Raw genomic sequence first — 27063 nt, 5'->3', positions numbered from 1 at the left:
TCTCATGACAGTAAGCGAGTGCGACATTCGTGACAACAGCTGTGTGCAGCGTTTAAAGCGTGGAAGTACTGACCTTACTTTGAGTTTGATTCCATAAAAAGTGACAAAAACATTAGTGTCCGCTGTGCGTGGGAAGAAAACTTCTTTTTACAGCGAAAAAACCCCTAAACTTCCAACAAGCACCGAGTAGCTACGACGTAATGGGAAACTCACAGAGAAACTCGCGGATTCTTCCACTGACCGCGGCACACCTGCACCAGGGTAAACCTCCGCCTACCCTGCTCCTGCTTTACAGGTGAAAATAGAGCAACAGGACCGCTGAGTCTTTGACTTTATTTATTTTCTGCTGTGTTTTACTTGCATCTATTTGAAAGACTGAGTGTAAACACAAAAAATATTTTATTTTATGAGCTGGAATGTGCAGAAAATAGGTTTAAATGTTAAACTAATTTCTTCCAGTCAGAGAATGTTGCAGATAATTAAATGTTTGCTTGATGCATAAAGTTAAAAGATTAAAATTAATAAAACAAGTTTTAAAAAGAGACTTTTCCATTTGATTACATTTTGTATGATTATGTAGAAAAAGTAGAATTGGGCTGAAAGATCTGTCGCTTTATTACCTCTTCAGGCTGTAAATCGTGTTTTTAAAAAGTAACTAAGTAACTAAGTAATTAATTACTTTTGAAAATAAGTAATCAGTAAAGTAATGGGATTATGTTTTTGGGGAGTTACTGATTACCTTTTTCAAGTAACTTGGCCAACACTGCATTTGACATCACATGACTACTTCGATCATAAGATTCAGATAATTATTTAATAAAAACGAGACATTTTAAATGAGAATAAGAAAGAAAAGTACTTCTTTGTGCCCCCCTCTCCCTGTTAATGCCCTACCTGCCCCCCGACAAAACTTTGCTAGACCCGCCCCTGCACAGTTACCAGCTGTCAGCTACTTAACTTCAACTCATCCATGTCACCTAAAAGGTAAACCTGTTTCTCCATCACAGCTCTGATGGTTCAGTAAGGACGTCTCCTGGTTTCATCTTCATGTTTCCCTCTCACCACATAACCAAACCGACATCATGACCAGCAGCTTTACAGCTGTGGCTCCAGCAAACATCAGCTGATACTAGAAATTAATATTAAATAAATTCCAACAACAGCTGATCAAGCTTAAACGTGCTGCTGTTGTTTAGCGCGACATCCGCTGGTTTCCTCTTTCTGGCGCAAAGTGGGCGATAAACAAACAAGAGAGCCGATCAGCTGATCATTGATCAGTTTCATGATTGAAGTAGAAACGGGAGAGAGAGGGGAGAGAATGAGAGAAGAAGAGGCAGCTGTGCAGCAAAGACAGAATAACTCCAAACTTTGTGTCTTTTTCATTGTAGCTGAAGTTCGGGACAAATCGCTTCCTTTTCACCTCAGTACCATTTTCTTCTCTTTGTCTACGATAAGATTGCTTTCAGAGTCGTTGCCCAAGCAAGGGGGAGGGTGCATCAACCTTCTTGGCTATAATTGGTCCAGCCCAGAGTCAATCATGACCAATAGGCTACCACCTTTCACTCTATACACCGTTACAAACAAAAATGGCCCATAAAAACGAAAAATCACCATCGGGCAGTTGCCCGGTATGCCCGATGGCCAGTCCAGCTGTGGATACTTGTCCCCTGAACTATGTGGTGTGAAAGCAGTTGCTGTTATAAATGGTGCCCCACATTACGTCACCATTTAAAATATGGAAATTGGATCTTCTGACTGTCTTGGTTTAGTCTCTCTTTTAAAGGATTCACTCAAAGATTTTCTGTTCGCCTAATTATGAAATTACTAGTCATGTACATCTCTTTTTTCCAACTTACCAATTTTTGGCTCAGGCCCAGTGTCACAGATTTCATCAATGATCTTTGTCTTGATATTTGCCAAGCTGTCGAAGTTCTCGACATCAAAGACCTTCTCTGGTGTGCCAGTGATCTGCAGGAGCTGTAGGTAAAAGACATCTCCAACAGCAATGGCGAATACTGTAACCCCCATTTTCCTGAGCGCTTCTGCGGCATCCTCCACGTCATCATGAGAGTTACCATCTGTGATCAACACCAGGTTCTTGGGAACACCTGTGCGGCCTCCATTTGATTCATGAAAGTAGTCCCTAATGTGATCCAAGGCTTTTCCAAGATTAGTGTTTCCACCGTTATAGTTCATGTTAAGGATATGCTCAATCAGCTTCGTCTTGTCGTTGTACGTGTTAAGGTAAAACTCATGTTTAGGATTATCACTGAACTGTGCAAGTCCGACATGTGCAAACTCTTTTCTGACATTAAAGTTGTCCACCACACTTGCTGTGAAGTTTAACATAATTGTGTGCTGGCTTTCGTTGATGCTGCTCGAGTAATCGAGTAGGAAGACCAAGTCTGTCTGGTTGCAAACTGCCAAAGAAAAAGCAAGAAAGAGACATTTGATGCCATTAAAACACAACTGTGCTGTGAATTTAACACTGTGGCATCGTCAGGCTTCCATCAATCAGCCAACCAACAACCTGATGCCATCTTTGGTTAGACTTTTGTATCTATTGTGACACCGGAAGAAGGGTTGACCAAAAAATTAGACATTAATGAAAAACTTGGGAAACATTAAACATACATATATTATATAATTATTATAATATATTAATCAGAATCAGAATACTTTGATTCCTAGGGGAAATTATTTTATATCATATAATATAACAAATGTCCCACGTGTGGGACTAATAAAGGTTATCTTATCTTAATATAATATAATATAATATAATATAATATAATATAATATAATATAATATAATATTATAATTGTCACAGTTTGCCAAGGCAAACTGCGTGGAGTGGATCCAGGTGCAGACATTCTCAAACTCAAACTTAACTGATGATGAACCATTTATTAAAGCAGACAGAACAGTACAAAATAAAAGGGCGAAAACAACACAAACTAAGCAATAACCTAAACTGGGTAAACTCAAAAGGAAACACGAACTATGAAAAACCCTGGCAAATAGAAAACCAAACTCTAAACATTGCAATGATGATGATGAGGATGAGGATGAGGATGTATGAAAACCTGAACGCAGGACTTGGCATGGGAACAACACAGACGATCCGACAAAGAATGAGAAGGCACAGACTAAATACACACAGGAGGCTAAGAAGAAGTGGGAACACACGGGGAACAGCTGACACACATGAACACAACGACATAACGACATGGAAGAGTAAAACTGAACACGATGAACACAGGAACACAAGACCTCTTCAAAATAAAACAGGAAACATAAGACGCAGACATGACAACCTGAACTTGACAAAGTAAGACAGACATGAAACACATGAAGGGCAAGGGAGACTTAGCAGGGGAGTAAGACACAAGGGGAATCTAATAACAAAGAAGTATAACAACCTAGGCATGAAAAAAAATGAACGTAGAAAACCTGAAGGGCTTAAACTAAAACTCAAAACGCTGGGTCAAAAGACCCTGTGGAGGACCACAAGAGCCACGCGCGTCGAAATAAAGATTTCTGTGCTTCAATAATGAATTGTAGAATAAATTCTGCATTTGTAAATTCATTTTGGAATTCCAATTTAATAAACTGCATTTCAAAATCCATTTCCCTTTCCTGTTCGCTCCGGGATTAGCTGCTGGATTAGCTGCTGGATTAACAACTTCATTTTAAAAATCGTGCGGCTATTCAAATTAGCCACACCGTGGGATGTAAGGAGCTCTCTGATTGGTTGGACAGACCTCTCTGTATGCTCTGTGATTATAAAGGCCTTAAATTCTGTGATATATACTGTCAATGATTTTCACAGAGGTCCTAAAGTACTTAAATCTCTGCTGATAGTCTGGTTGTTTATATTTTCACATGTTTTTGTGTCTGTAGGGCTGTTTGATGACGTTTCGGACTCCACAAATACAAAATTTATTCTACAATTCATTATTTAAGCACAGAAATCTTTATTTCGATGCTCGTGGCTCTTGTGGTCCTCCATAAGACCCAGGATCGTGACAATAATATAATATAATATATAAAGCAGCTTGAGGTAATTGCTATATAAATAAAACTGAACTGACTCAAAGACAACTAAAGGGAGCATAATAATTCCCTTTGGGACACTCTTACCTCGCTTAGTGGAATTGCAGATGACAGAAGAAATGTTCTGGTACAGAGTTTCCAAATCCTTAAAATTATCGACAAAGAAAACTTTGGATGTGTCACCACCAGCCATGGTCTCCAGCTCGTCCCTCTTTGCGTCCTGCACTCCGATACTGATGACTGTGATCCCATTTTGTCGCAGAGCATCAGATTCTGCTTTCAGTCTGTCAGAGTCTCGAGCTTCTCCATCTGTGATCACCATGAGAATCTGAGGCATTTCTTTCCGACCACCATGTTCAGCGTTGAAGTACGGCAGCGAGTATGCCAAAGCAGCACCTGTGTATGTGCCTCCTTGTGGTTGTACCAGCTGCTGCAGAGCTTCAAGGACTTTTCCTTTGGAGTAAATTTCATTTAGAGTAAAGCTGGATTTGGGTGTGTCAGAGTAGAGAATGACTCCAAAACGAGTCAGATCTTTACCAACTGTGGTCTGGTTCACAACTGAAGCCATAAAGGTGTGCATACTTTTGAACTGTTCCTTCTTTATGCTTTCAGAACCATCAACCAGAAAAATAATATCAGCCTTTACTGTCTTTTTACAATCTGGATGAAGGAAAAAGAGAGGAGGTTAGCAAAAACAGAACTTTTTGTTGTCACAATAAAAACTAAAATAGCAAAACAAACATTTTAAAAGTCATTTTTATTTTACCAAATCAATCATTAACCATTTGTGCTGAGGTATTAATGGGTTTAATATATTAAAAACTTTTTGAGTTAATTGACTGAATGATTTAGCACCTCCACAGACTCCACCTTTGGTTGTACCTTTTAGACAGTCACACATCACAGATGGTTTTAAACAGCCTCTCTTACCTTTCTCACAGAACTTCAAGGCCAGCTTGGTCTCTAGTTCCTTCAATGCATCAAAGGTATTCTCAATGAAGACCCTCTGCGATGAGCCACTGATATCCGACAGTTCCTGCTTGTTAGCCTTATCCACTCCAATGGCATAGATCACCACTCCTTTGGCCCTCAGAGCATGAGCTGGTTCTCTGACGCTATCATGGGATTTACCGTCTGTTAGAACGACCAACCACTGCTTCATCCAAGGCCGCCCTCCTCTGGCTGCATCAAAATACTGTGAGACTTCTGTGATGGCCCTGCCAGTGCGAGTGCCTTCTTTCATCTGCTTCATAACATCGATGGCGTTTAGCATTCCTTCCAGGTTGTAGTGTGTGGTGAGGTCGAACTCCAGGCGTCTGTTGGTGCTGTACTGCATAAAACCAACATGCACCTTATCCTGTCCAATGTTGGACTTGCTAATGACAGATTTCGTGAAATTTTTCATCTTTTGGAAGTCTTCCACAGAGATACTCTCAGAACTGTCAGTTAAGAAAAATATGTCGCTTGGTATGTCTTTACAAGCTGTGGATGAAAAACAAATAGAGGTTAGTGTGGTTTTCTCTTTTTACAGTTATTTCCCTACCTAAATCTAGAATTGGCAATTTTGAACATGTGAAAGTCCCATAAAAGAAAGAGGAAATCATGTATACATCTAATCAAGTTTTTGAAATAGTTTATGGTCCTGTTCTCTATCCTCTCCTCTTATTATCTCAATGATGTGTGCTACAAAGCAAAGCCCAACTTAATTTAACTCACTTTCCGAACAGATCTCTCTGATGACGTCATTTTTGATGGTTTTCAGGGCATCAAAATTACTGACAAAAAACTTTCTCTTTGGATCTCCAGCAATCTCATTCAGCTCATTATCATTTGAGGCATTCACCCCGATGGCGTAGATGATGACCCCCTGCGCCCTCAGTTCTTCTGCAGCATCTTTAACTTTATCTTGGGATTCTCCATCAGTGATGGCGATCAGGTACTCGGAGACTTTGTAGCCACGGCTCGTCTTTGCGTTCTGAAAATGTCCTTTCATGGATGACAGTGCTTTTCCTGTGTTTGTTCCACCTCCTTTGTGAAAGATTTCCTTCACAGCCTTTTCCATTGTCTTAGCATCTGAGTGCTGTGTTAGGTCGAACTGTAGAGAGGGGGAATCTGAATATTTAACAAGACCCATGCGAACATGGTCTGGCCCAATACGGAAGGTATGAAGAAACTCAATGATAAACTTCTGCATGTCTGAGAAATCTGCATTTTCAATGCTCCCTGAGTCATCCATCAGGAAGAAAATGTCAGCCAGGTCCTTTTTATCACATGCTGAAGAGAATAACAAAGAGTTAGATCTTCTCACACAGTCAAAGAAAGCGAGTTTGAACTGAACATTCAGAGTCTGAAATGTTTGAGAAACCATGTTTACACCCAGCATGTTTTACAGGCTGCTTATGAACAACTATAACTTAATAATGGATGAGCGGTTTCTTACTCTTTTTTCTTATCTGGGAAATTTATCAGGTAAGATCCAGTCACCCACCTTGACATACCTCTAACACTAACACAGAGCATTGCATCAATAATGCTACTACAAAAGTTAACATTTCTCAGGGAAAACTAACGGCAACTTATCAGGAAAGCTTAGTTCAAACCTTCTTTAGTCTCTGCATCACTTTCCTTGTCCTGGACCCCGATCTGGAAGATGGTGTTGCACAGGGTTGCCTGCAGAGTTTCTTTCAGGGGTTTCAGCTTGATGAAACTGTCCACAGTAAAAACGAACTTGGGGTAAGATGCCATCTTGAGCAGTTCGGCTTTATTGGCGTCTTTGATTCCGACAGCAAAAACTGTGACACCAGCTCGACGGAGAGCGATCGCAGGTTCCTCCACATTATCCTGGGATTTACCGTTTGTGATTACCACCGCTACCTTCGGGAAATCCTCCCTGCTGCCCTTTTTTTCAGTGAAGATGTTTTTCAGGGTGAAGTGTAGGGCAGCTCCAGTGTGTCTATCACCTTGACGGTAAGGCAGGAAGCTGATGAACTGCAGAATGTCTGCCTTGTCTCTGAATGAGTTGAGGGAGATGTGTGCAGTCGACACGTTGTTGTATGTAACAATGCCTACTCGGATTTTAAATGGACCAGTTTCCAGGCTGCTGATGACCGAGCGCAGGAAATTACGTATCAGCCTGAAGTTTTCCTCTCCAATGCTTCCAGACTCATCAACAATGAACACAATGTCTGCCTGGTTAGCTGTTTTGCAATCTGTGAAAGGAGCAGACTCAGTTTAGTCAACCCAACTGAAACTGTATGTGATATGAATCTGAAGCCTAGACTGTCACATGTACCCCAATCAGAAAACATGGGTGAATAAGGAAGTGCAGCTTCTACTAAAGGCACGTACCAATACCGTCAGATCAGGGGACGCTCAGACCTACAGTACGTCCAGGAATGACCTGAAGAGGGGCACCAAGAAGGCGAAGCACAGCTACAATCTGAAGAACACTTTGTCAGCTCTGACTCACAACATATGTGGATGGGCATTCAGGCCATGTCTGACTACAAGCCCAGCAATTCCACACAGACAGCCATGGATCTGTCCTTCCTCAATGAGCTAAATGACTTCTATGCTCGTTTTGTTAATGACAACAAAGAAAAAGAAACCCTACCCCCTGATGACAGCATTTCAGGACGTGTGCTTTGAGCATGTGCAGAGCAGCTTGCAGGGCTCTTCACAGACATCTTTAACCTGTCGCTTGCCCAGGCAGACATGCCAGCGTGCTTCAAGACCATCTTCATCGTGTCAGTGCTAAAACACTCATCACCAACTAGCCTGAACCACTATCGCCCTGTTGCTCTCACGCCCATAGTTATGAAGTGCTTTGAGCAACTGGTCCTGGCACACCTCAAGGCATGCTTGCTCCCCACACTGGATCCTCACCAATTTGCCAATCGAAGCAACAGGAGTACAGAGGATGCTGTACCCACAGCGCTGTGTACTCTCACACCTGGACAACAAAAATACTTATCCAAGAATGCTGTTTATTGACTTCAGCTCAGCATTCAGTACAGTTATTCCCTCCAAGCTGATCACCAAACTTGTGGATCTTGGAATCAGCAGCTCCACCTGTACCTGGATCATGGACTTTCTGACCAACAGACCCCAGCATGTTAGGTCAGGGTATAACTGCTCTGCTGTGTGCCGAGCCCGTTCCTCTGACTGCAGACCTAGGTGAGTCTGCTACAGTGAAGAACTAAAGCTGTGTGGCGCTGACAATAACCTGTTCCTGAGTACCAGCAAAACCAAAGAGCTCATTGTGGACTTCAGGAGACAGGAGACAGACACCCATGTCCCCATCTACATAAATGGCACAGCTGTTGACCGGGTGTCCAGCTTCAAGTTCTTGGGGACCCACATCTCTGAGAATCTGTCCTGTTCAACTACAACCTCCAGCCTGGTCAAGAAGGCCCATCAGTGCCTCTTTTTCTTGAGGACACTGAAGAAAAAACACCTGTCTGCTGTCATACTGAGTAACTTCCACCACTGAGTGATAGAGAGCATCCTGACCAACTGTGTCACAGTGTGCTGTGGGAATTGCTCTGTTGCTGACAACAAGGCACTGCAGCAGGTGGTGAAAGCTGCGCAATGCATCACAGGGACTCCACTTCCTGCCACTGAGGATGTCCACAAGACGAGGTATCTATGCCGAGCACGCATCATTCTCAGGGACTCCTCTCATCCTGCCAATCAACTCTTCCAGCTCCTGTCCTCCACAAGGCGCTACAGGAGCCTTCAGACTAAAACCAGCAGGTGAAGGCTTGATGCTGGTTTTAGTCTGGAAAGACTAAAAGAATAATTTGTCCTCTCAGCCGCAAAAGAATCCGGGTCACAGGCACCAATTATTAAATTCTGTTCTTTTGAATTCTTTTGGCGACAAAGAAAGACTTACGACTCAGAGTGGTCAAGTTCGAAAAATGATCTCTATTGTATATTTCTGGAAATGGAGACCTGTCACACGAACACACACGCTTAGGTCTGAAAGCATTACAAGCCAGCATGGTTATGTAGTTCTGCTGCACGTCACACACACACTCAGTTTACTTAGTTCCACTTTTTCTATACTTCCTGTTTTCTGCACAAGACGTGCAGTCTACCCTGTGACTTTTGGCCTACAGTCTAACTCACAGGGGCGTTTTCCTGCACTGGACTCTATAAAACAATATAAACAGAAAATAAGCATTTAGAATATATATTTATATCGTAAAATTAGGAAGAGCTTCTTCCCCACAGCTGTCACCCTACTGAACTCAGTCCGCCGCTGAGCCTTTCCATCCACACTCACTTAAACCTCTACACTCCACCTTCCTCCTATCCTTCCCACTGATAATTTCATTCTCAACATTCACCATATGCTTACATTGGTTACTGCTACAGTTTGGGACACTGACATAGAATAGTCTCTGGTATAGTGAGTACACTGTTCACTATTATAGTCTTCTCCCACTGCTGTAGATATACTCATACCACTCTGTAGATCAGTTTACCTCACATCGACACATCTGTATATACTGTATGTAGCACATCTGTATATCTGCTCGTCTGTAGAGCAATATAAATATCTGTATACTTAACTTATATGTACATAATCTGTCATAACTATTTCCATCTTTTATCCTACACATATCTGTATATAATCTGCTCCTATTGCACTTACTGCTTTTGCATTTCTGATTAGATGCAAACTGTATTTTGTTTTCCTGTATTCATTCATGTGTAATGACAATAACGTTGAATCCTGATAATGCTGCAGGCAGATTTCAGGCATGATTGAGTTTCACTCACCAAACAAAGCATAAAACCTAAGCAAAATATTAAAATGTTAGCCTCCATGAATAAAAGAACAGAAATGGTGGATTTCCTTCCTTCATTGAGTCTTTTTATGGTCTACTGTGACATGCGAGTGAAAAGGCTAGGCTGACATGTTCCAGATCCAGGTTTTTGCACACCTGGATCACAGTTGATAGTAACGGGTCTTAAACTACAGTGAACGGCTATTTCGTTTTAAAAGAGCAAAGGTACGTTGAAAAAAAAAACCCTCAGATGATTTTGTGGAGACTTTCTGCATCGTTAGTTGGGATGATCTGACTGCTTCCTCTGGAAAACTCTGGCTTACTTATAATAAACCATCGTTGCATTTATAGCTGCTTCAGAAACACTGCTGTGTAGTTACTGATGATGATGATGATGAACTGATGGCGGCTTTCTCACCTTTAGTGACAGTCTCCACTCTCCGGGCCGTGAGCAGGTCAATCAGCAGAGTTACTCTTGAAGAATCAAAGATATAGCCAGGGCTGGCAAAGCGGTCCAGAGCAGCCTTTGTCGCACCTGCGTCCATCCCCACAATAATTACCCCCTCGTCTTTCAGATTTTCAGCAGACCAAAACACAGGATCATCCGAGTCTTTTCCAGCCACTACAACCAAATACTGTGGGGTTCCCTGTTGTGCGCGGCCTCCTGCCTCAGCAGTGAAGAAGTTCTCTTTAGCGTAGGACAGAGCTTGTCCAAGATTTTGTGGTTGGCCTGTTTGTGAACGCAGTCGGAAACGTCGAGCAGCGGTCACGATCTGCTGCTTGGTTTGATAAGTGTTGAGACGAAAGTCAACTTTGACGTCCTGACCGTACTGGGCCAAGCCGACACGGTAACCAGACGCTCCAACTTCCAGTCGATTCAACAGTCTGGAAAGCTCATTTCTAAACAGGGTAAACTGATTGGAAGCTATTCCACTGTCCACCAGGAAGAAAACATCTGCAAACCTGTCGACCAAAGCTGAGGAAGACAGAAGCAAAAGTGTTTTAGTACAAGTTCATGTTCAGTATACAACAAGCCTAGCGCTCATGTGATCTACTACCTGTCATGAACTGGCTGTGCGCAGGCTGGAGAGGACCCAAATGCGAACTCTCGGAAGAGAGGACGTGAACTCAAAATATAACTTTATTTTCTGAACGGAAAAAGGCAATACAAAACTAAACTGGGAAATTCTACTAATACTAGACCCAGGAAAACAGGGAGAGGCACACAACCATGAGGGAGGATGTGACATGGAACTGAGGGAGACGCTGACATAATTACACAGAAGACAGCGAGGGACGTGGGAGCACACGGGGAACACAGCTGAGACCAATATTCATAACAAGACAGGGGAAGAGCGAACAGAGCATGACGTACAGCGACAGGAGACCATCAATGTAAAACGGGAAGCACACAGAGACGCAGACTGGAGGGGCGAGAGAGCACAGAGGAGCACGAGAGAGAGAGGACAAGACGAGCTGGGGAACATAGGAAAACATGACAAAATCAAACAAGGAGAAACACGGCGCAAGCACTCATACAACTAAATGAATATACACAGAAGGAGACACAGGAGTCAAGACACGAGGGGAATCTAAAAGGTTAAACAGAACAACCTAGGTTCTATAGAATAAACACAAGGAACCTAAAACATAAATAATAACACCAAATGACGAAAAACGCAAGTGAACACAAAACACTGGGTCAACAGACCCAGGACCATGACACCACCTCACAGTGCTCAGAGGCACAGCTGAGGATGGACCAAGCAAAATGTGCATTTTCAGCTTTCTGTTGATTCTTGTGTCAAAACTGTATTCAGGTGCTTCTTAGATATAATTAATCGTGCAATAAAGAGATCACTGTATCAACCAATCAGCTTTCTTTACCTAGCGTCTGATCCTCCAGACTGAGACAGACCGTTTTCAGCAGGTTGTTGGTCTGGTCCTGGAGCTTCTGGTAGCTGACAGTGGTGAGGACGAAGCGCTCCGAGGGCCAGTTAGCGATGGTTATAAGCTGTGTCCTGCTGAATTCTCCGACCCCGATGGCGAACACGATGACGCCGTGCTGCCTCAGTCTCCTGGCAGGTTCCAATACGTCATCTGTTGATTTGCCATCTGTGATGACCACAGCAATCTGAGGCACACGGCGCTCGGCTCGGCTGCCGGCCTCTTTGGTGAAGTACTCCGTCCGGAGGAAGTCTATGGCTTTGCCGGTTTTTGTGCCGCCTCCTCGGTGGGCAAGGTTTTGCACTGCAGCCAGCAGGGAATTCTTGTCCCTGTGATCCGTCAGCTGGAACTCTGGATAAGGATCATCGCTGTACTGCACCAAACCGATCTGAACCTTGTCGGGGTCGATTTCAAAGCCCTGGATGGTTTTGCGGAGAAATGTGCGGATCTCCTGAAAGCTTTTATCATTGATGCTGGACGAGCCATCAACTAGGAAGACGATGTCACCGACGGTGACCTTTTCACACTCTGGATAGCAGCAAAAGAAAATCAGTGTTCATACACAAGTATTACAGGGAGATGACACACAGTCCCAGAATAACATTATCAACTAAGCTCCATTAATTGTGATGAACTCATGAAACAAATGTTCTGTCTCCTGTTCTCTACTATTAATCCCACTAACCCTCTACGGCACACGCTATGAGCTCACCGAGGAATCAAATAGTCATGATTTGTTTTTGGTTTTTTGCTGCTTACTATTGGATGCTATACCATTGTGAAAAACGGAAAAATATCACACTTTAATGGAGTAAACAGAAATATATCAGCAGAAAAATGAATTAAATTGGTGTCTCAATTCCTTTAGAAAGGATAAAATAGACTTTTTAGTCTGGAAGCAACACCGTGCCCCTGATAGTTAACAGTTTGTCTTTGAAAGCAATCACATGAAATGTACAAAAGCACATGAGCACCTGGATTATCCTGTATCTAAACTCAGGTTTCAAAGACACAGCCCGGCATGCTGCGTTCAAGTACCGACCTCTGACTGTCTGAGCAGCGACGCCACAGAAGAGTGCCGCCGTGATGAGGCTGAAGAGAAGACCTGCCCTCCCCGTCATGTTGGGACCGCTCACGTAGTTCTCTCCTCCTACACCAGCAACAAGACGGAAAGAGTGCCAACAACATTGTAGACATTATAAATTACGTGAACTTGCTTTCACGCATAATGACGTGACTTTATTTTTTAATCAGTTCATTTCACAAAGTCTAGTCGTTTGTCCAGATGAAGCTTTGCAAACCTAAGCCGTGCTGCCGTGCACGTTTTTGGAGCGAACGTTCTCCTGTGACTCTGCCCACGGGCGGATCTACAGGGCTAGCATGGGCTGGCATGTGCCTCCCTAAAATAATAATAAGCTAGCATTAACACTTTGAGCCTAGCTACAATTAACAGTTAATGTGAACTCTAAAACAGAACATATTACATAGTGAGCCCCTCCCCCCCACCCCTCCACCAATGAAATGGTTCCTCCTGTAGCTCGGGACCAACTTTACATCTTTATGTGAGTAACAGCCGATGCTTGTGGTTGTCCCAGAGCGCATTTGAATCAACACCGTGGGCATTTCCAGATTTCACACACGAGGTTTATTGTTCCAGTCTGGAAATGGAATGAAGGTTATTGCTGTTAATGCCGGCGCCTCCAAATCACATGACCGATGTATAGGCTTTGGAGCGTGATGTCACGGGAGGGGGTGTGACCAGGATTTTTGGTTGAGGCGCCATATTTCTGGGCCAAACAAAGCGCTAGCGAAAGAGGAGAGAAAGCACACAGTTAACACATACTTGCTGTGTGGTCGTAACGTCAGACGCACAACCGGCAGGAGAATAAGCTTGAAAATAGTTTATCTTTTCATTGTTTCCCCACCTGGAAGCATCATGAGGGTAGTTTTATTTGCGATGTGATCTGGGGTCATAACAAATTAGAACAAACATCCTAATGAGTGATTTTGCAGAACTATGTTCTATTTATAGAGTTGCTATTTGGCATTATTGCAGAAAAACTTGCCAATGAAATGGATGAAACACATCGTGACTGGTTTCCAGCGCTACACACGGGCACTCTGAAATCCCTGCTTCAAACGTACCACCATGCCAATCAGATTACTTCTTCCATGTGAGGGTGAAGAGGGGACCCTCCTGGGTAAGATGGTGAAGGTTTGCTGTGTCTGCTGAACAGTCTGGTAGTAAAACCAGGCACAAATGAAACTTGCTCTTGTTAAATACTCTTAAAAGTCTTGTGCTGTAAATACCGGCAATTTTTCAAAAGATACATTAAACCGAGTAGTGTTAGTGGTGGGTGATATTATGTAATTTGAAAAATGTGTTTCTTTATTCAACAAACGTGGATGTGTCCCTCCAGAGGTTTATAATTGTGAAACTGGTTCACCTTGTACGCGCTGACTCCACAGACAAGATAAGAAAATATATCAGGCTGAGTGACTAGCGGTTGGTCTTCAGGGTTTCTACTCCACGGCTGTACTTCATACGGGTCCACATTTCCAGTGCTCGCTATTTTTGGCAAATACCGTCTCTTTGCATCTGGACACAAGCTGTCCCTGTACCGTCCTTTTTCTTTTGAGCTGCTTTTAAGCATGTTTCTAACAACCTTCCTTCCAGCTCACGCCAGAAATATGGTGCCACGCTCCCACAATACATTGTGCCGATACGTCAGTTCCAAAGCCCTATACTTACTGCTTTGATGTATTGTAACCATATATGTACAATGCACATTACAGGACGTAACAGTAGGTGTAAAAGAAATGGCTTTGGTTTCCATGGAACCCTGAGAAATCTTCTCTAGTTTTCTAATTCTACTGTTATGAACTTTAACCTTTACCACACTGAGGCCTGTCCACCTGACCTCCTATGTCAGGCGTTACCGAGCACTGGTTAAAGTTTTTTTTTGGTGTTTAGGGCAAATAAAAAAGGTTCGCTCGAGTCAGAGAATAATCTGAAATGCAAAGATGAGTTAGTTATAACACAGACAACACAAGAACCAACATTTTTATATTCTGCCAGTTAGAAATATTTCTTTGATTTTTAATCATTTTAATACACTCAAATCAGAATCGTTAATCAATTCTATGAAATACTGAAGAATTTCAAAAATAAATAATAAATAAAAAGACGAGAAGTCAAACCTCATTCATTCTGCAAATGCAAGCTCGCGCAAACGTACTGTGACAAAATGTCGAGAAAGAAAAGTAAATATAATATTTTGACTTTATTCTTAAAATTAATATTAATAACAGATTCTGGAGAAAAGGAGTGAGATTAGAGATCTAAAATCCAGTTTCAACCTTTTTCATGAAATATAAACTTTGATTAAATGCTAAAGCAAATAAAAAGCAAAAGTATAAGAAAGTAATAACATTATTTAAACATTTCTCGATGCATGCTTAGTCATCCAGGTAAGTAACTCTCCAAAAGTTGATTCTGTTCATCTGGACGGAGCATTTTCAGTGGAAATTATGCACATTTACATAATCACGATGAAGGAACTGCCTCCCAGCCCATTGTTCCTCAGTGGGCTGTTTCAGTCATTATGCAAATGTATGTTTATAAGATTGGAAACCTGCAGTCAGCTGAGACTGAAGACGTCACCTGGATGATGACGAAACGTTTCTCCCACAAAACGCTGCGTCCAGATGAACAGAATCAGCCTTTGGAGATTATTTAAATATTCTTTTTTAAATATGGCCCTGGTACTCCTTCGTAGGCAGAATGAGTTTTTACACATGAGCTGATGAACATAAGAACACACAGGCTGCATCTCTGTAGCTCATCAACAAACACCATCACACGCAGTCACCACAAAAGCCCGCTGAGGTAAAACAGCATGTCTTAATTCTCTACGCCAGGGGTCAAAGTTCAGTCCTCGAGGGCCACATGTGCTTGCTGCGACGCGCCTGAATAAAATCAGTAGCAAGACTCTGTAGAACCTGACTGCATGCTGACGTTGCAACCCTACTCAGGTTAATTTGATTAAATGTTTGGAAAAATGTACTTTTACTGCACTGTGTTCATTCACTCATGAGCTGCTGTAACATGAATCAAATGGCTGAATTGCACCTCAGCATTAGGGCTGGGTTTTGATAATCGATTTATTGATTAAAAATCGATTCTGGCTTGGATAACGTAAAATCAATTCATTAAAATCCTGAATCGATTTTTTTAATATAAATTTATTTTGCCCAAAACGCCAGAATCTCAGGTTGAACCTCACAAAATTTCAAGAACCACCAAACAGCTAAAACAGTAAATGAGAGCAGGAACACAAAGACGTAAACACACAGCGCGACCCGCGGATCAGAATCAGTGAGATGTGACTTTCTCACGGTCGGGGCTGGAAGCCGACAGCTCGCTGACTCTGATCTGTCGGCGCTTTGTGTTCACGCCCTTTATGAGCCGATTCTAAAGCTGTTAGTTTGATGTCTCTCCAAACAATATTGACCGAACCAGCAGCAAAAGAAGATCCAAACGCTTCACATGAACATCGTCATGATTCACTCTTTTACTGTTTTGCTTCCACCGCGATGCACAGCTCTCTCTCTCTCTCTCCCGTCTAAAAACCTGTTTTCTGCATTATTCGCTTGCTTGTTACGCACCAGTCTACCGTTGTTTACAGGCTGTCGGCCGCTGTTTTTTTTTTTCCTTTTACTTACTTCCAAAAAGAAAACCTAATTTCTGCCGTTCAATACTGAACAAATTTAAACTTTTTAAAATTATGCAAAATGCAAAATGCAAAACGCTCAGCCGTGTCTCTAATAAAACCGCTGTAACGTCAGAGGTGATGTTCATGTGTTGATTAATGGTTTTCTTTCGTTTTTGATGTACTGCAGAATATTTTTATAAAATCCCAGAACAGGAAAACCTTCATGTTTTTCTGTTTTATCTTCAGCTACTTTGACACAAAGGCCTCGCTGTGATGCTCACACCTTTGATAAAGTCTCGAAAGTGTCAGCTTCCTTTTTATAGATACAAAAATATGTAAATGTACCGATCTGAATTATAATATGACAGATATGGGCAGATCTGAAAACATGCTCAATAGTCATCTGAATCTACAAACTATAAATAGCTGCTGCTCCAGTGATCTGAGTCAGCAGTGTCAGTCCATCCAAGCAACATTCATCAGGCAGCACATTCTCAATGAATCCCAATCTGAAGAGGCGGCTGCACAGGCGTGCCAAGGTAAGAACCACGCTCGTCTTTTTGGGCTGAAGCGTTAATGCCCGTCTGCTCTGACACACCGTGAGCTGCTGCAGCTCAGTCTGTAGGTTGAGCTCCACTAAAAGTCTCAGCAGACAAGCAGCTGCTTTCACAACATCACAGCTGGAATCACACAAAACTGACCTGTGATCAGACATCATCAGGTGATATTTCAGGAGGAGACAGACGGTAAACTGCGCATGCAATCATTTCCTCTCTGACACAACAGGAAATTCCAAACTTCCCAAATTGACTCAGAAAAATCTGCATATTTTCTTTGACTGCAAGATTAAAGAGAAAAAGACGTGAACCCACTTACAGCTCTGCTGCAGCAGCATCAGCACCTCTGCAACCAAACACAGCTGATCCAGAGCTGCAGCTCAGGGCTGCTTTTAGAGGAGGAGAGGGGCGATGGCGGGGGGGTGGAGGAGGAAAGGTGGCACCTCCTCCGGCTCCTCCCGTCATCTTCCTCATTAGAGGTGGATTTACATGTTTGACTTGTGAATCAAAAGGATTTTCTGGTCACACTGAAGCATCTGTGCGCTTTTAGCTTAAAACCTTTAGCTTAAAATCTCAGAGTCGTGCCGAAGAGTTTCTAACTGCTGGCTTCTCTGAGCTTCTTACTCTGCCCTATCCAGTCTTTAAGTCTGACATCATTAGCTGTGCCTGGGCCCAAACTCTGCTGCAGGTCTCAAAGTCAAACGAACACTGCAGCATCACTGAGAGTTAAAAACTGTCTAAATTCTTTCATCTTCAATAAAATGATCAGCGTTGCTGCTTTATCAGGTGTAACAATTAAGTTTAACATCCAAGCATCCATGAAAACAGGATTTATGAAGTTTAACACAGTTAGCAGGAAGTTAGCTCGCTAGCTTCCACCTAAGCATGATATAGCATGCTCTGACTGAGAGATTTATGAAAAATTCTAACGTACAGCTCTGCTGTCACTTCAAACATAAATGAAGACAGAAAAATAAACAGCAGTGACGTTTGTAGGGTTACTGAAGTTGGGCTAGCTGCTATATAATGATGTGCTACGTGGCCGCTAGCGACACAGCTATGTTAGCATAAACACAGTGAAGCTGGAGGATGAACGCTAACCTTTTTCCACTTGATAAAAGTTAACTTGATGGTTCGGGACAAATGCAATCGCATGGCAGGATGCTGTAAACAGACCAAACTTCAGTCAGGAGAACAACTGAGATAATCCATCCACAATACGAGGTTAGTCATTAATATACTGCTGCTGGGCTGGAGTTACATCGTGAGGTTTCAAATCTGAGCTTTAAAATGAAGAGCGATAATAAAGCGAGAGAGGCCGACAGTGATCACTGTTTTTAGGGGCTTGTTCAGATTAAATACATACAAAACATTCAAACATGTTAAAAACACAACAGCCTTATTAAACGCAGATTCGTTTGGGCGGAAGCAGGACTCATCACGTCATCACTAAAGACCGGATTCTTACAGCATTTGGAGCCCTAATAAATGTTTTAGAAACAAGGCGTCCACATGAAATTCTCAGGGACCAAGAACACTTTGAAGTTCTGTTTTAAACAGAAGACACAGGGAGAGGGCTGTACTCACTCTACACCTACGACTGCACAGCCACTAACAGCTCCAACATCATTGTGAAGTTTGCGGACGACACTACAGTGGTGGGTCTTATCACCAACGGTGATGAGACGGCTTACAGGGAGGAGGTCAGCGCCCTGACCCACTGGTGTCAAGACAACCATCTCACCCTCAACGTCGCAAAGACAAAGGAGTTGATAGTGGACTTCCGGAGGTGCAGAGAAGTACACACCCCCATCACCATCAACGGCGCTGCTGTGGAGAGAGTGAGCAGCTTCCGGTTCCTTGGTGTACATCTGGCTGAGGATCTTACGTGGTCAGTACACACAAACAAAACAGTGAAGAAGGCGCAGCAGCGCCTCTTCTTTCTCAGGAGACTGAAAAGATTCGGCATGAGCCCCCGCATCCTCAGGACCTTCTATCACTGTGCCATTGAGAGCATCCTCACTGGATGCATCACCACCTGGTATGGCAACAGCACCGCCTACAACTGCAAAGCTCTCCAGCGAGTAGTGCGGTGCTCTGAACGGATAATTGGAGGTGAGCTTCCCTCCCTCCAAGACATCTACAGGAAGCGGTGCCTGAGGAAAGCGGGGAGGATCATCAAGGACTCCAGTCACCCCAGCCATAAACTGTTCAGACTGCTTCCATCAGGAAGGAGGTTCTGCAGCATCCGGTCCCGTACCAGCAGACTGAGAGACAGCTTCTTCCATCAGGCCATCAGACTGCTGAACACGTCATAGACACCTCAGCTTCACTACTGGAACTTCAACATTATGCACTCCACACTGTATATAAATGCCACTTGTTTTGCACATATTCAACTCTGTATATTTTATATATTTTATTATTATTATTATTATTATTATTTATTTATTTATTTTTACTATTTAATTTGTAAAAATGTGTATACACACACACACACACACACACACACACACGTAGGAAAATATTTAGTATACACATCCAGAAATGCATACACTATTATATATTGTACATATATTTATTAGTTTCAGGTTGGCCATTCTTGTATTTTGCTCGTTTGTGTTGTTGTGTTTGCACATCTCTGTTGCTTGTGGGGCTCGCACACAAGAATTTCACTCGCATGTGCTGTGCCAGTGTGCCTGCACATGTGATGTGACAATAAAAGTGATTTGATTTGATTTGATTTTGATTTAGAAAGTGCTGGTACCCTGTTTTCTGTCAGTTCAACAGACAAAACATGCCAAAGCATCTCAGTCTGATTGAAGTCCAGGAAAGATCATTATTGTCTCCTGATGGGTGGACATCCTCCTTCAGGGTTTTCTGGTAGAGAGCAGAATTCCTGCAGAGCAGCCCAGACCGTCACACTACCGCCACCGCGACCTCCTGGACGAGTCGTCGTTTTTGTGGGCAGCTCGCTCCGGTGAAGGTTCCAGGATTGTTCCAGGTTCATGTGTTTCATGTGCTGAGGTGTTTTTTCCTGTTCTCAAACTGATCTCCCTGTTGGAGCTCAGTCTGGGAGGAGTTCTTTTTTTCTCCTTGTCTTTCCTCATGTTGTGCATTTTCCATTGTTATACCTCCCTGACCTGCCATGTGATGTTTGTCTAATGCATAGGTGTCAAACTCTGGCCCGCGGGCCAAATTTGGCCCGCAGCCTGATTACATTTGGCCCGTGAAGCCATACCAAATTACTATCAGAGCTGGCCTACTGGTATTATACAGCTAATATATATATTGTTCAGTATTAAGCTTTGCTTGTTCCATATTCAGTTTTTCAGCAAAACGTGTTTGAGTCCATAAGAAAAGATTCATTCAATAAATATTAACGTTAGCCCGCGACTTTGTTCCAGTTTTGAAATTTGGCCCACTGTGTATTTGAGTTTGACACCCCTGGTAATGTATGTATGGTCAGAAGGGTAAGATGGCGCTGGCAAAAGTCGGTTAAACAATTTCCTTCGGGGTCAACCTTCAGGATCAATAAAGATTTGTTGAATTGAATTGAAGTGGTTTTCTGCATGTGTGGGTAACGACTCCACCGTGGTTCACTGGAGTCTCACAGCTTTAGAAACGTCTCTGTGACCCTGTCAGGCTGCAGATGGTGCTGTGATGTGCTGCTGTCTGAGGTCTTTGTCCTGAGTGTGGCAGTGAACATGAACTCTGTCAATCACATGAATTCATTATTGAAACAGGGCGTTACTGTTCCACACAGGAACAGGTAGCTTTGGATTACTTTTCCCCTTAAAACTACACTTTGTGTTTCATCTTTGTCTAACATTAAAATCTGTATCTGACAGAATTCACGGAGTGACCAATTAGCGTTGTGCCTTTTGTGCAAAGTACAATATCGTGTCTGAAATGTAGAGAACAGTATGCAACCCGTCTGCAAGCTAACACACAGCACAAATACAAACAAAAACAGATGTTTAAAAAAAACTTTACGGCGGCCGTGATGTCAGATGCTTTCAGTTCACGATGACTTTTGTTGAAAACCTCACAAAGACAATCTTATCATTAAGAGAATAAAAGAAATGTGAAGAAAAATAGCAAAAAGGCTTCTGTGTCACATTCCCATGAATCCAGAGCTCCTCCTTTCCCTTATCTTTGCCTGTTTCTCCCACTCTCCCCTCCCCTGTGTGCAGATGTTGATCCCAGTAGGCGTGTCTTCCAGCTGCAGCAGCACATCTGTCACTCATCCTCCGTGTCCCCGACGTTTCCTCTCAACCTTCACCTCATCGTTACAGCTATGGGACGTGGTGGCTTCGGACTCGCTTTAGCTTCTATTTCTCGTCTAGTTTTCAAGCGACGCAACTGAATCCAGACTCGACCCGCCCACCTGCTCCTCTCTGTGAATGTTAGGTTCTCGTGGTCTGAGTCTGTGCTCGGTCCTTGTGTTCATTATTAAAACGCTATCGTTACATCACCTAGGGCTGTGCGATATGACCAAAATCTCATACCCCGATATAAGACATCTATCGTCTGATAACCATATAAATCACAAAAATGTAACATTTTCTGTAAATTCTGTGAATCTCGGGCAGCTCGACTTGTGTGAAGTGTTTCCAGCTGCGCGTCGTGTAGCTGGAGTCGAGTGTTTTAACCGATGCATGAAACGATACATTTTTAGACATAAGTTGTAACGGCGCCGTTTTCTTTGTGAGTATTTATTGCAAACCGGATTCCAAAAAAGTTGGGACACCAAACAAATCGTGAATAAAAACTGAATGCAATGATGTGGAGATGGCAAATGTCAATATTTTATTCAGAAGAGAACGTAGATGACAGATCAAAAGTTCAATCCGAGAAACATTTGAAAGGAAAAATATGTTGATTCAAAATTTCACGGTGTCAACAAATCCCAAAAAGTTGGGACAAGTAGCAATAAGAGGCTGGAAAAAATAAAGTTGAGCATTATGAAGAGCTGGAAGACCAATTAACACTAATTAGTAGGGATGGGTATTGTTTAGGTTTTATCCGATACCGGTGCCAAACCGGTACTTTTGAAACGGTGCCGGTGCTCAAACCGGTGCTTAAAGAATGGAGAACACAAACTTTTGTAAAAAGATAACAATGTTAGCCTTTTCTGCAGCTATAGGGCATATATGGCATCACTCTTGGTTGGAAGCAGTGCTTAAACAATGGAAAAACCACAAACTTTGTCCTAAACCTCTCATGTTTAGCTGTTTTCAGCTTTTTCTTTGGTCATTTTAGCCTTTTTGGCCAGGGTGAAGGGAGTATCTGCCATCAAACTGTTAAGTGACGGCTGTGTGCAGACAGGAATAGGACCCAAGGTGCAGACTCCAGAGACAAACTTAAACCGAAACAGCTTTAATGCTGAACTCAAACATAACATAACTGGAAAACATCAAAAATAAACTAACACCGGCAGACTGACAAAACACACAGCAAAATAAACGGTAGATCACGACACAGACACAAAGAAACACAGGGCTTAAATACACAGAGGGAGCAATCAGGGAATGGGTAACGGGAGGGAAACACAGCTGGGGCAAATCAGAACCGACGAGACAAGGAAGCGTCATCTGAACATACTGAGATAAGACAGAGACCTTCAAAGTAAAACAGGAAACACAAAACACAGACTGAACAAAGACAGACTCACATGCAGGCACTACAGAGGGAACAGAGATGTGGGACCAAGGCAGACACAGACACTGACTGGACACGGGGATATAACAAGAGTAGCTGTAGATAATATTACATCTGTGGGATGATTATTGGTAATTTTTTCTCTAATGATAAAAATGTTATTTGTGAAGTTCATGAAGTCATTACTAGTTAAGGTTAAAGGGATGGTTGGCTCAACAGAGCTCTGACTGTTTGTCAGCCTGGCTACAGTGCTGAAGAGAAACCTGGGGTTGTTCTTATTTTCTTCAATCAGTGATGAATAGTAAGATGTTCTGGCTTTGTGGAGGGCTTTCTTATAAAGCAGCAAACTATTTCTCCAGGCTAAATGATGATCCTCTAAATTTGTGACACGCCATTTCCTCTCCAGCTTACGAGTCATCTGCTTTAGGCTACGTGTTTGAGAATTATACCACGGAGTCAGGTACTTCTGATTAGAGACCTTAGTTTTCACAGGAGCTACAGTATCCAGAGTCGTACGTAGTGAGGAGCTGAAATTATTAACAAGATGATCGACCTCTGTTGGAGCAGCGTTCAGATAGCTGCTCTGCTCTATGTTGGTACAGGTCATTGGAGATGATAACAGTGGGTGGATTATATTCTTAAACTACAGCGCTTTCAGAGCAGCACCAACTGCAGGCCAACATGGCGGAGGTGGAAGGAGAAATTACCAGAGGAAATGATGCTGAGGAGCACCAGAACAGCACCAAGGGAGCCAGTGGGGAAACAGGAAGCAGTGACTGAAGTTTCAAAGTAAGAGCCAAGGGATGGACCAGTAGTAAATCAAACAGTGATGTTCTTACAGAAGAATAAAAATGAAAAATGGCTAGAATGAGTCACTAATCCTTGGGTGGTCAATACCTGAGCAGCCCTCCAAAGTAAAAGTGCAACCAAGAAAATTATCAGTGGACTCAATGATGTCAGACACGTGAAGCTGGTGGGAAGAAATCCCTGCAGACGCCGTCAGAGCAGGAGAACAGCTGGAGCATAGACAGGATGTCCACATACTTTTGGCTGTTCAATGATCTGATGTGGTTTTTTTAAGCACGTCTCCATCAGGGAACATTTGCACCAACCAGCAGGTGGGTGGGCTGAGAAGAAGACGTGAAAGTTTACGTGAAGAAGACATAAACTTTCAAAAAGAAAAACGCGCACAGTCTGAGTCACTGCAGTTTTAATGTTTAGAGTGAAGAATGCACAGCTTGAAGCTCTGCTGCATGATGTAAAGTCTCTGTCAAACACACAGGACCCCCGGGCGCCCGTGGGGGGATGATGCACTTCCCTCCCTGATTGAAGAAGTGTTTGAAAGCCAGATGTTTGTGCTCTGGATAATCTACACCCAGGAATTTGTTATTCTGATGTATAGAAACCAAAGTTTGGAGCAACTCTGACAGAAAGCAGCCTCAGCTCTGCTTTCAGCAGCTGATGGGAGTTTAAACCTTCAGCACCAGCAGACGAATCTTTATGCGTCTACTCTGTGAGGTTCGAGGAAAAGCACTGATGATGGAAAACTGCACCGGCTCATCTCAGTTTTTAAACCCACTCTTTGAATAGAACAATGAAACACCCGAGGCAGCTAAAAGATGGATGTGACGGATTTGTTCAGGACTTTGGAGACCTGTGAAACGATCCAGATGTTTCAGCCACTCAGCAGCTCGTTAACACACTTACAGGCACAATCGAGAAAAATATGGACTTCCAAGAAATCGTTGCAGTTTTTCTCTGAACTCATGTGGTGAGAAAAATTACTTCAGGCAGGTCCGACCAAGAAACGTCTTCAAAACTATGCGAGTGTGCGAGCCTTCGAGTCCACCGTTCATCATTTTGTGCTTGTTCTAACTCTGATAGAGGAGGCTAAACTGGTCAGGCTAAACTGGTCAGGCTAAACTGGTCAGACAGGCGACACTCTGAGACATTTAAAAAAGTCAAAGTTTGGTTGGAAAGCAAAGAGTCTTTTTTCTGTTCCAAGGAACAATTTTCAGTGTGACACAACATCTTTTTCTTTTAACAATCTGAAATGCAAATCCCTGCCCGCTCATCTTATCTCTACCACTGACGTTTACATCAGTTATTAGAGGTTTAGATTCCCGGGTCGCACAGATCTGTCATATCTGGTTTCAGTCCTTGTTCAGGTTCTTCACTCAGCATGGAAACCTGTCAGCGTGTTTGTTCACGCAGGGAAAGCCGGCGTTTCCATCGCTACAAACTCCAGGGGCTGGTTATTCTGACCAATGAGAGCAAATCCAGCCCTTCTGTTGCTTTTCACTGGAAATGCAGATCTGAGATCTGTGCCAATTTCTCTTACCAGTCCGTCAAACTGGATCCAACCAGTTAACTTCAGGATGTTTTTAAAGTACAAACTCAGATGCACCAGTTTGCTAAATCAGATTTTAATTATAAGGGAAAATTTCACCACTTCAAAAAGAGCCGAGGAGAAAAACGCGCCATGCATTTGTTATTCATTCGCCTCGTCAGCTCATGTCAGCTCTCTGCTTTTACTAAAGTGGCTCTGACTCACAAACAGTGTTGGTCAAGTTAATTGAAAAAAGTAATCAGTAACTAATTACTGATTACTTCCGCAAAAAGTAATCAGTAATTAGTTACTGATTACTTATTTTCAAAAGTAATTAGTTACTTAGTTACTTTTTAAAAACACGATTTACAACCTGAATAGGTGATAAAGTGATAGATCTTTCAGCCCAATTCTACTTTTTCTGCATAATCCATCATACAAAATGTAATCAAATGGAAAAGTCTCTTTTTAAAACTTGTTTTATTAGTTTTAATCTTTTAACTTTATGCATCAAGCAAACATTTAATTATCTGCAACATTCTCTGACTGGAAGAAATTAGTTTAACATTTAAACCTATTTTCTGCACATTCCAGCTCATAAAATAAAATATTTTTTGCTGTCAGACTCCACAACAAAGACTTTAACTGAACAAACACACACATCCACACATGTGCAATAACACTAAGTGCAATAATCTTTTCTGGCATCGTTGTATTTTTACTCAGTTGTATATAGCATTCGTATTCTATTTTTATCTTATTGTATATTTTTATTCTATTTTATTCTACTGTATATAGTATATTATTTTATTCTATTCTGTACAGCTGTGTACTGTATTTATTCTTATTGTATTCTAATTTTTGCGTCATAACTTTTGCACTGTCCACTTCCTGCTGTGACAAAACAAATTTCCCACGTGTGGGACTAATAAAGGTTATCTTATCTTATCTTATCTTATCTTATCTTATCTTACACTCAGTCTTTCAAATAGATGCAAGTAAAACACAGTCCACCATCCCTGGACTCGCACCAGTTTGCATACAGGGAGAACCGGTCAACCGAGGATGCGATCGCCACAGTGCTGCACACATTACTGAAGCACTTGGAACACAGGAACACCTATGCACGGCTCCTCTTTGTAGACTACAGCTCGGCTTTTAATACCATCCGGCCATACAAACTCCGTCCCAAACTCCACCAAGTGGGACTTAACTCCTCTCTGTGCAACTGGATTGTGGACTTCCTCACTAACCGTAGACAGAGTGTCAGAGTGGGTAAGAACACCTCTTCCACCCTTGTGGTCAACACCGGTGCCCCTCAGGGGTGTGTTCTGAGCCCTCTGCTATACACTCTCTTCACCCATGACTGTATTTCCTCCTGCGCGTCCAATCTCATTGTTAAGTTTGGAGATGACACTACAGTGCTCGGACTTATATCCAACAATGATGAGACAAACTATAGGACAGAGGTGCAACAACTAGAGTCATGGTGCCACGACAATAACTTGGTCTTAAACACCAAAAAGACCAAGGAGATCATTGTAGATTTCCGGAAGAGGGGTCATAACAACCATCTGCCTCTCTTCATTGGCAGTGAGGCGGTGGAGAGGGTGAGCAGTTTTAAATTCTTGGGGGTAACTGTGACCGAGGACCTGTCCTGGGGCAACCATATCACCTCAGTTGCACGGAAGGCCCAACAGCGCCTCTACTACCTGAGGAGACTGCGGAGCGCACACATTCCCAGATCTCTGATGTTGAACTTCTACAACTGTGCCATCAGCAGCGTTCTGACGTATGGATTTCTAGTGTGGTTCCCCAGCTGCACCAAGGCCGATCAGCAAGCACTCCAGCGGGTGGTGAAAGAAGCTGGCAGAATTATTGGAACAAGTCTGCCAGAGATCAGTAATATCTTCCCCACTCGCTGTCTGAGGAGGGTGCACAGTATCCTGCGGGACCAACATCACCCTGCGCGCCACCTTTTCCATCTGCTGCCCTCAGG

The 27063-nt window shown here is 42.7% G+C and overlaps 1 protein-coding gene across 1 annotated transcript in view; it reads right to left on the bottom strand.

The window, feature by feature from the left end:
- LOC308405272 (collagen alpha-6(VI) chain-like) overlaps positions 1-27063 on the bottom strand; it is a 65454-nt gene that overhangs the window by 32189 nt on the left and 6202 nt on the right. Inside the window, exons 2-9 of the mRNA XM_080895780.1 lie at positions 12842-12949; positions 11740-12327; positions 10271-10828; positions 6658-7266; positions 5774-6331; positions 4988-5539; positions 4145-4717; positions 1857-2420 (exon numbers count right to left, since the gene is read on the bottom strand). Coding sequence (XP_080751906.1) covers positions 1857-2420; positions 4145-4717; positions 4988-5539; positions 5774-6331; positions 6658-7266; positions 10271-10828; positions 11740-12327; positions 12842-12949 — 4110 coding nt within the window. The remainder of the gene's footprint in view (positions 1-1856; positions 2421-4144; positions 4718-4987; positions 5540-5773; positions 6332-6657; positions 7267-10270; positions 10829-11739; positions 12328-12841; positions 12950-27063) is intronic.

This window comes from Rhamphochromis sp. 'chilingali' (assembly GCF_963969265.1).
Source record: "Rhamphochromis sp. 'chilingali' genome assembly, chromosome: 11".
Classification (NCBI taxonomy): domain Eukaryota; kingdom Metazoa; phylum Chordata; class Actinopteri; order Cichliformes; family Cichlidae; genus Rhamphochromis; species Rhamphochromis sp. 'chilingali'.
The sequence above is the reverse complement of the archived record's forward strand: the minus strand, read 5'-3'. Positions and strand labels throughout refer to the sequence as shown.